This window comes from Xenopus tropicalis, chromosome 5 (genome assembly GCF_000004195.4).
Source record: "Xenopus tropicalis strain Nigerian chromosome 5, UCB_Xtro_10.0, whole genome shotgun sequence".
Classification (NCBI taxonomy): Eukaryota; Metazoa; Chordata; class Amphibia; order Anura; family Pipidae; genus Xenopus; species Xenopus tropicalis.
The window spans coordinates 21,349,084-21,359,861 of record NC_030681.2 but is presented as its reverse complement, the minus strand read 5'-3'; the positions used below and the strand labels follow the sequence as shown (position 1 = coordinate 21,359,861).

The 10,778-nt window shown below is 40.7% G+C and overlaps 1 protein-coding gene across 1 annotated transcript; it reads left to right on the top strand.

Moving 5' to 3' along the window:
• Positions 1 to 2,031: 2,031 nt before the first annotated feature.
• On the top strand, positions 2,032 to 8,399 carry LOC101731094 (protein kinase C delta type). Its single transcript, XM_004914917.1, has 8 exons — positions 2,032 to 2,437; positions 3,794 to 3,900; positions 3,995 to 4,162; positions 4,729 to 4,820; positions 5,912 to 6,050; positions 6,560 to 6,748; positions 7,543 to 7,671; positions 8,283 to 8,399. Exons 1-8 carry the CDS (start codon positions 2,032 to 2,034, stop codon positions 8,397 to 8,399), a joined length of 1,347 nt encoding a protein of 448 aa, XP_004914974.1.
• Positions 8,400 to 10,778: the final 2,379 nt, after the last annotated feature.

Sequence of the window (10,778 nt, the reverse complement as noted above, 5' to 3'; positions counted from 1 at the left end):
GTTCATCAATGGGGGCTGCAAGTGATACAGTGAAATCTTGTTACAGCTCAGAATAAATATATTGCTGACGCCTTGTGGCAGCTCCAGGCCGGCTTTGTGTCTTAAGCATAACCCTCCAGCACCAATGTGCACTCCATTTATATAAAGTAAATTACATTAAAGGGAAAGGCTTAACAAAGAATTGGCCTAGAGATGCTGCACTTAATATTTTGGTCTTCGATAGTGACTTACAGCAAGTTTTAAACACTTGTATTTAGTTAACCTGTTCTTGACACGTTTTCAGGGAGACGTTAATCCCCTCAATGTTTTCCATTTCACACATTTTCAAGGGCAAATTAATCCCATCATTGTTTTCTATTTCATCCAGTTTCAAGTAAAACTTTTGAAAATTAAGAGAATTCATAGAAATGAACATCCGTTTTTTTTGCAGAAGACAATGGGTCTTCTAATTACTACTTTTGGTAATTAAATGGTTACTATGCTATGATTTGGCCCATAATCTGATTGCATCACTGAGGAAGAGGAGGTAAATGTGTTATTCAGAAATGAACTTGCACATGATTTGCGGGAAGACACAGGCACATTTTCGTGTGTTTTGACGAATTGGGCCCAATTGCAGCAGATACAACTCAGAGCATGGCTGTTACACGGGATTGCCGGGAGAAAATGCTGCATTATGCATCTTATCTATGAGGGCTCATGTACTAATAGAGGGGCAGAGAAAAAAAAATGGGTGTAAAGTTTTTCTTTTACTCTTTACATAGTAGGCCAAAATAGGAGCAAAGCTGAATGCAGGTAGAGTGTAAGTAATATATTAATGCAGGTAGAGTGTAAGTAATATATTAATATGTATTATGGTATTGCCCCCACCACTGTGCAAAGTTTGGGGACCCTGGTTTTAATAGTATTTAAATGGCAGCAATTTAAATTTCCCCACTAAAATTCAATGAGTGACATCTGATTGGCGGATGGTGGCTCCGCCCCCTTTTTCTAACCTGGAACTGTAATTTCCCAGTGACTAACTCTGCAAAGTTTGGGGACCCCGGCGTTATTACTGTTAGAAAGGCAGCAGGTTGGATTTCCGCCAAGTCAATAGGTAAAATCTGATTGGCTGTTCACAGCTCCGCCCACTTTTAGGCAACTAACAATCATCATATTTTCATTCAGGCTGAGCCCATGACTAAGTGATTCAAGTTTGGGATGTGCAGCCTCAAAGCTGTAAGATTGGCAGCAGTTTCAATTTCCACATAAAAGTCAATGGGTGAAGTTTGATTGGCGGCTGTTGGTCCCTCCCACTTTGGGGTCATCCAACAAATGTCGCTGTTTCATTCTTGGTGACCCCATTATTATATAATTCAAGTTTGGGGGGTGTAGCTTCAAAGCTGTAAGAGTAGCAGCAGTTTGAAAATCTTCCCTGTCAAAGTCAATGGGAAAATTGGGGGGTTCGGAGCGGTGCCACAAAAAGACGGGGGGTGGGATAGCTTAGAAAAGCACAAGCAACCTGCTCCGCTATGGGGCGAAGAAGTGTGGGGAGTTTGGGTGTTGTACCCCTAAAACTGTAGGAGGAGTAGCGTTTAGAAAATGGGGGGCGCTAAGAAGAAGAAAAAGCGAAAGAATCGGCTGAAGGTGAAGAATAGTAGGTTGGTTTTTCAACCCAACATAATAAATGTTAATAGACATTTTTGGATCAATTACAGATCTGCTGGCTCATATTATTATTGCTCTTTTTATATTCTTTAATGTTGAGCCACTTGAGATTTTTGCTCTTAGAAAGTTTTCTTTACTTCTGCATTAGAGAAAGGGTTGTAGTGTCATAATAACGTCTTCAGCTCATTAGTTCATGCATGTGTCTCCATGGCGACACCAGTGATGCCCCACATGCCCAACTGTAACTTGCTGGGATCAGACCAACTGCCGTTTGGATAGCGAGTAGGAGAGGCAGCATTTGTCACCGGTGAGAGAGAAAATCATAGAAATTGCGATAGAGTGCGAGTAAAATCTATAAAAAATAGTGTAGGAGGAGAGAACATCATGGAATTGAGTAAGAAAAGAAGTTTGAGTCCATCTGGAGAGGTATTAGATAGAGCAAAAAGCTTTAGAGAAGAGGAGCCCAACAAGGATTGGAGCCAAGTAAGGAGTCAGGAGATAGAAACCAGAGAAGCAGCAAACCATCAAGAAAGCTGCAAAACTGAACAAAAAGATCAGAATGAGATCATTAAAAGAAGAAGGAGTGAAGAGAAAGAGTCAGAAAATGAAAAGAAGCCCAGTGAGAATGGGAGAATTAAGAAGAGAAGAATTGAAGGACAGTTGGAAAAGGAAGAGCAAGCAGAGAAAAAGACCAATGAAGATGGAGGGTTTAAAAGGAAAAGATCTGAAGTAGAACAGAAAGAAAAGGAAAGCCAAGCAGAGGAGAAGCCCAGGGAAGACCCCTTAGAAGGTAAGGGAAATACACTGCACTTTATGTATGTATTTAATGGGCACATATAGTACATTATAACTTAATGGGAAATTGCTTGGTGCTATTATCAGCTCTTTTGCTAAGTCCCTGTCATATTTAAAGACTTTATTGTAAATGGTACTAGGAGCCAATTAATCTGTCTGTATTTTTATGGCGTGTGGCAGGGAATATACCTTAATATTCCCTATATGTCCCTTTTCCCTTATTTGCTAATAATTACCAGCAAGCATAACTGACAATTTCTCTACATACCTTGCGCTGCTAACATCCCACTGCTTTTATTTAACATTTGATGGTCTTTTGATTTTAATGTATGAACATTTTTTACTATTGGAATGCCAAACTGATACTTGAGGTTGTGTGGATGGCTGCTGGGTGGGGTAACTGAAAAGGTGCAGCTTCGGCTGACTTTGTTTTCTAATTGGGATTTTTAAAACGCTTTCTCCTTAACATTTATCTTAACACTGTTTTCCCTCCAAGATCCTTGAGGTTTGCGGTTTTATAGGATAATTTAGTCCTCTAATAAGTATTAGGCAAGGTAAACTTTGAGACCGCAGCCACTTGGTATCTGCCTTATCTTTGCTTTGTGGCATCCCTTAAATTAGTCAGAAACAACTGAGATAGTTACATACAATTGGGATGTCTCCACACCTCTTGAATCTTCCTTTTCTCTCTATAACACCCAATAAGGTGAATTATCAATCAATAATTTGGCTGATAGTTTGTTAATTCATTGATTCAATAGTATTTTATTCACTTTTGACTTTTTAATAAGAAAACTACATATACATAGTGATATTTGAATCTATGGCACTAGCACTTTGCTAATTAATGGTTTTGAAGGAATAACACATGCATTGGATGATTTCTAAAGGTCTTTTTAAGTGAGATTATAAAAAAATTGGCACCTTAAAAACCCTGCACATTTTTTAGCCAATTTATTCAGTCACCAATTGATGGTTTTGAAGAGAAATTGTAAGAAATCAAAACTATAGCACTCACACTTTGTTGAATTGAGCTAGTACTTTTAAATAATTGCACTTTTCTTATTTATTTAGCACATATCACTTTATTGAATCAGTTAATGAACCCCTGATTGGTATTTTGAGCTGAATCAAACAGTGGGAAGCTATTGTTAAAAGTGTTTTCTAATTAAGGCGTTACCTTTTTCATCTTATATTTCCCCAAGAAAACACTAGTTTCGGAAGAAATTTATTGGATAAGAGAATTTCTTCTTTCCCCAGTCCCCTTTTCCTGTAATAAGTCAAGTCATATGCTAGTATGTACAGTCTATCTCTGATATGAGCTACTAATGGAATGTTTTTCTCTAACAAGGCGGAAGTAGACAGAAGAGATCCCGTGTGGACACCGGAAGACCTGTTCCCCTGAACATCGACAACTACAAGTTCCACGCAGAGCTGGGACAAGGGGGCTTTGGCCAGGTGAGTGAAGTATATCCCAAGTCATTCTGTATGGAATTGTTTTATGTCTACAGGAGACGCTGCGATATTAAATATCTTCTCTTGTTTTTATTAGGTGATGTTGGCTTCTTTTAGACCAAACAAACAACTAGTGGCAATAAAGGTCTTGAAGAAGCAGTCAGAGAAGATCAACCCTTATAACGTCGCTAAAGAGGCCTATCTATTGAAGATCAGCAGAGAATGTGCATTTTTATGCCATTCTTATGCAGCTTTTCAATCAGAGGTAACCATACTGTATGTGTATATGTCTGTTACTCCCCAAAAAATGACTTTGTTAGTGTCAGTAAATTCACGTCAGTGTACAGAAGCGGTACCTTCATGGTGTTTATTACCGGGAAATTATTTATCATTGAAATATATTTAGCAAAACCTATTTATATAACTTTAGTCCCCTGCAGAGGTCTCCCACACACTTCCTGAAAGGTACCACACATTACCCTAATACTGCTCTATTTGCCCTGTTACTAAACTGCAGAGTAGCACAGCAGGGTTGGCTGCTTGGCATCCTTTGCCCAGCTGCGTGGAGCAAGGCAGAGAGCTGCCGCCATTCAGTGATCAGCAATAGATGGCAGCCTTTAGACCCAGAGCACTACTCTGCATCTTATTTGGAGTTGTGTATGGTGCAGTTCAGCAGGAAGGGCTGGGTAGGAGGTCACTGCAAAGATCCCGAGTTATTTGGGATGGTTTTATCATTAATTAACCAAGTACCTTGAATCCCATCTTATTACCAGCTGTATTTCTGGGTGGTAGTGTCCCGTGTCTCACTTTCATCTAATCTGTCCTTACCAGCTGGAAGCCTTCTTCGTCCTGGAGTTTTGCAGTGGAAAATCTATATGGGAAATGATTGAACAGAAAGGAAATCTGCCAGAGTCAAGCATCATGTGAGTATTATCGGGCAGAAATAATTATTCCTGAGTAAACGTTGTCCCTTCACTTTAAACCAGCTAGTGATGGTAGAACATGGGTCACCCTGGACTCCTTTTCCCAAATGTAACCTTGTAAAATGAAGGAGGGAGGGATTGGGTGGCATTGAATCTGCCTGGGTGCAGGCACAAGCAGCTGATATTCGCCAACAAACACCAAGTCTTGCGTTTGTTAATAGATAGCGTGACCAAAATATTTTAGGATAAAAAAGGGTGTTGATACTTTTACTTCTACTTTGTAAGGACCAAACATGTTTGCCCTGTTCAGCTCAATAAGAACCACTGAATATTCATTATTTAGACAAAAGACAAACCGTATGTTCAGCACAAGCACTATTTAATGCACTCATGTTGAACATGGGAATGTACTGCCCCTTTTAATAAGTGAAATAAGTGTTTGCCCTTGTGCTCAACACACTAATGGATACACGGATTAGTTATCAAGTTCTGTTATCAAGAGAGATATGAGAAATGTGCGTGATACAGGAATGGTTATTATTTTCTGTTTTTGAAAAGGTTCTACACAGCAGAGATGGTGGTTGCCCTCCAGTTCCTGCATGCCAAGGGAATCATTCATCGGTCAGTAAATTCTCAGTATATTGTGTTATACCTTTAATGTGTTCTTTAAACTGGTCACTGTTCTCATTCTTGTCGTGGCACAGAGCATCTTGTGGGATCCATTTACCAAGAGCTGTTGAAATCTTTTGGATTAGCACTTTCTTTTGTGGTTAATTTTTTTGCTCATTGCAAGGTTCCAAAAGAGCCAAAGAAGTCTAGCACAATATTTCTATTTCCTTTCCAAAGCTGAAAAGAGTCCCCACAAATGATCTCCTGTGTCCCTCGGGATTGTAGGTGCACCCCTTGTGGAACCCAACAATACATAATGAATTTCCTTCCACCACCAAGACTGTGACCTTAAGAATATGTGATTATAGAGACCCTCTAAAGTAGACCTGTACTTTCTTTAACTTTATAACGTATTAACTCCCTTCCCAAAGTTCTATGTACTTTGCTATGAATGCAAATTGTTCCTATTGTTTCACCTATAGTGATCTGAAGCCGGACAATATTCTGGTGGATAAAGATGGCCATATTAAGATCTGCGACTTTGGCCTTGCTCAAGTGGGCATCATTGGGCAGGAGAAGATCTACGGCATAGCAGGAACCCCTGGATACCGGGCACCAGAGGTGACATAATTTGTTTTTAATGTTTACAATATGTGCCAAGTAGCATATACAGCATCTAACAAGTACTGGCACAATGCAATGTTGGGTTATTTAGAATCTTGCAATCTTGGGCTGTTTAAAACTTACTGGGTAAAACAGTTTGGTAATTGCATTAAGAGAGCTGAAACAAATGATGAGTTAAGCCTCACCCCATTTTTGGGGGGAGTTCTTCTGGAATCCTAACACTTGTTACTCATCAAAATCAATGCCTTCTAACCTAATCTGTATGTCTACCAAAAGTCTTTCTGACACAGGGAGAAGAGAGCAGTATCTTCCTGTCACATCTTAGGTGTTGCAATATGTTAGAGCAAAAAGACATCCCAGGTTTTGGGAAAGAATTGCCTCGCTATACCATAAGCAGTTTGATACCTATTGACAGTAATGAGAAGCAGTTTACAGCAATCATATGGAGAAAACTGCCAATGTACCCTTGTAATTAACTTTCAATACTTGTTGTTTTTTCCTCAAAGCTTCTATGGACGCTTTATAATGCAGGAGCGGATTGGTGGTCATTTGGGGCTATGATGTATGAAATGGCCACAGGTGAATTGCCTTATTCATCATCAGGCAGCGTTTTAGATCAAATTTTGGCGATTGAGATGTTCCAACCTACATACCCACAATATCTGAGCGAGGAAATGCTGGATCTCCTGCCAAAGGTAAATATCAGTAGTTATATAGAGGAATACTTAAGGGGATTAAAGGGTAATTAATATTAGATGTATAGCTTTGGTACACAAAAGTACCTTGCAAGTATCAGAGGTCCCATTTGTGTCCCATGTTTAACTGAAAATGCTTGCACTTATATATTTCATATTACTGTAATGATAACCAATAAAAATAACGTTATAACAAAGGTTATTAACCCTGAACTAACAGTAAGAGTACTTGATAACAATTAGCAGGAAATGGGAAATGAAACATTAACATTTGTTAAGGTATATGAGTGATATTGGGGAAGAAGGGATGAAAGGTGTCCCTGGTGGCAAACCTTTTAATGAACAAAGTAAGAGAAAATCTCTTTAGGGTCCAAAATTTGTTCTATCCTTTTACTACATGTTGGCCCTCCTCTTTAAACAATTCACCATCTTTTTCAAATTTTCCGGTTAACATCTGCACTGGTTCCAGCTGGGCGCATACGCAGTACAGAAATCTCTAAGGAAAAGTCTGTACAGCCTATGCACCTGCCTGAGCCCCTACAGGGATACCTGTATGTGGAGCCACAGTATTTTTAGGAAGGAGTATAGTTCTGGAAGCATTAAAATAAAAAAAAAGTCTTCCTTTTCTTATTCTTGCGAGTGGCAGGCAACAGTAATGGTTTTGGGTGTTGGCTAAAATAAGAGAAAATGTGGCCCAAACTTGGGGGAAAGTGTTCTGCTCCATATTAAATAATGCAGGGGGCAGCCAGTATAATAAATGCAGTATTGAAATAAAGAACTGTCTTTCTCTTTAGCTTTTGAGGTATGATGAGACTCAGCGGCTGGGACTGCATGGGAACATCAGGGAGCATGCTTTCTACAGAACAATCAACTGGGAAGATCTGGAACATCGAAGATTGAAGCCCCCTTTCCAGCCAGGAATGGTAAATTCATACACTGAACCGATCAATGTGATAATCTAGTAATATCCTGCGGGGGCACTACTACTCATTTTTTACTTTTGAGGTCTTCTCTTGCTCGTGCTATAGAAATATGAAATATATGAAAACGAGGTTGTAAGAATTACTTTTCCATTGTTCAAGTGATGTCCAGGTGGAACATCCATTGTACACTTAGTGACTTAGGGCCCCATTAGGGAAGCAGCCCGATAATATGCTGCTGCTCATATTTACCAGAATGATAGGAGTGTTAAGACAAAGAGGTTGTCCCAGTGGCTTAGGACCCCTGCTGTTATTGAGATAGAGGGTAGGTCAGCTTCGCCCTTTTCTTCCTTGCAATTAGCAATCCCTAAGTGACCGCATTATTCATTAGTTTGATTCCCATATCCCTATAACAGAAGAAGGGAGTGTATACTTCTTTTCTGTGAAGCTAATAGATTTTAAACATTTGCCAGTCTATATGCCCAATATTTCAGTAGGCTAACGGGCATAATTAATCAGGTGTGATAATTACATTAATAACAGCGGCGGTCGAAATAAAATGATACAATGCTGTATAAAAGGTGTTAAATACTTTTTTTTTTTTTTGTTCATAGCCATCAGCAGACGACTTCGATGAATACCAGGTCGCATTCTCCCCTCATAGTTCCAACAAGGAAACCAACTGGAAGGATTTCTCCTATGTGGATCCCAGCTGGAATTGGCAGGAGTAAGGCATCACCTCGATTATAATGTGGGATAACATCGTTAGTTACTGCCTGTAACAACCTGAGGCCAATAACATCTATAACAAGCTACACCCCTAGACAACCAATCCACCTGCTATACCAACCCTAAACCATCTTCTGTTAATGTCATCTGGTTCTACCGTTGATGCCAGCACCACACGGGATCTCTGACTGCAACTTCTAAAGGAAGGAAAGGTAAGAAAGGTAAAAGAAAGCAGCCTTACCCCCACCCCTAAACGTCTCTCTCCCACCAGTTCCCTAACCTGTGATTAACCCCTTTCCTAGCCAGTTCCTCACACCAGTGGTTTAATCATGGAGGAAGCAGATCTTGCGGCCGCGGGGGGCCCAGATCTACTTCCTACAGGGGGCTGACGGGGGGGTACAGGGGACCTGCAATCAAAATCTCATTGCGGGTTTGCCCTCTTCCTAACCACTACCCTTCGATGATAACACCCACTTCTAATCATTGCCCCACAGTAGTGGTGTAACTATAGAGGAAGCAGACCCATGGCCGCGGGGGGCCCGGGTCTACTTGCTCCACATGGGGGCCCACATAGGGGTGTGGCGGGGGGCCTGTGATGCACATAAAATCTCATTGCGGGGTGCTTGGGCCCATAAAGTTACACCACTGCCCCACATCCCAACGTTCTGTCTTCATCTTTTTCCATTACCCATAATTAACCCTCTTCCTAACAAATTATCCCCAAAAAAATCTTTGATCACTCTCCTATCCCCCACCTGTGATTAACCCACTCCTAATCATTGCCCCACAGCAGTGGTGTAACTATAGAGGAAGCAGACCCATGGCCGCGGGGGGCCCGGGTCTACTTGCGCCACATGGGGGCCCACATAGGGGTGTGGCGGGTGGCCCGTGATGCACATAAAATTTCATTGCGGGGTGCTTGGGCCCATAAAGTTACACCACTGCCCCATATCCCAACTTTCTGTCTTCATGTTTTTCTTTTATCCATAATTAACCCTCTTCCTAACAAATAACCCCCAAACAAATCTTTGATCACCCTCTTACCCCCTACCTCTGATTAACCCACTTCTAATCATTGCCCCAGAGCAGTGGTGTAACTATAGAGGAAGCAGACCCATGGCCGCGGGGGGCCCGGATCTACTTGCTCCACATGGGGGCCCACATAGGGGTGTGGCAGGGGGCCCGTAATGCACATAAAATCTCATTGCGGGGTGCTTGGGCCCATAAAGTTACACCACTGCCCCACATCCCAACCTTCTGTCTTCATCTTTTTCCGTTAGCCATAATTAACCCTCTTCTTAACAAATTACGCCCAAACAAATCTTTGATCACTCTCCTATCCCCCACCTGTGATTAACCCACTCCTAATCATTGCCCCACAGCAGTGGTGTAACTATAGAGGAAGCAGACCCATGGCCGCGGGGGGCCCGGGTCTACTTGCTCCACATGGGGGCCCACATAGGGGTGTGGCGGGTGGCCCGTGATGCACATAAAATCTAATTGCGGGGTGCATGGGCCCATAAAGTTACACAGCCAACAAAAAAGACCTTCCTCGCACACCCTTAATTCTCCAGAAAAAACGAGTGCCCGGTGCTCACTGCCAGAGGGATCGGCACCCTCCAAAAATACAACAATGTCCGTAATGCAATGGCACTCAGGGCTACAAACAGGATAAACCTTTACTTCAAAATTTTTATTGCGGTAGTGCAACGTTTCGGGGTAAAACAACCCCTTTATCAAGCATACAAATCGGTATAGTGAACAGCATTTTAAAGCCCAACCCATTAGTGAAATTACCATAATTCATTGATTATATGCTAATTACAGCAAAAGTTAAATATATTAAAGGTAATTTATCAATGTATAAAACACACGTAACAATTTTAAATTGTCATTACAATACATTATGTATACTTAGAAAACTGTGATCCAATGTGCATCATTAAGATACTGTGTCAAAAAGTCCACAAGAAAGTGATAGGGGAATCCTAAAAAGTGAAACATAAAATAGTACTTCTCACATTAAATAGTTACAAACAAGGACAATAGTAAAAATGTCACAAATTGTATCATAAAAAATCCCTTACCCTAACATTCAGTCGAAAGAGAAAATCTGTCCCTGTTGTATAATCAAAGAGTTACTTATCTGCAATAAAAACAAGCATAATATACCTTGTCAAAATATCTTAAAAGCATATCTATAAAAAACATGACATATTAAATTCCTCATTTAACCCTTTAGGATGACGTGTTTGGAGGAGCCATATCCAATAGCATTCTCTTTGTAATAATAATCTTTTTTTGTCTTGTCCCTGTTTCCCAGTTATCCTTTCCAAAATCTGCCACCTAACCTGTGCCACCTGATGTCCACAATTAAAGAA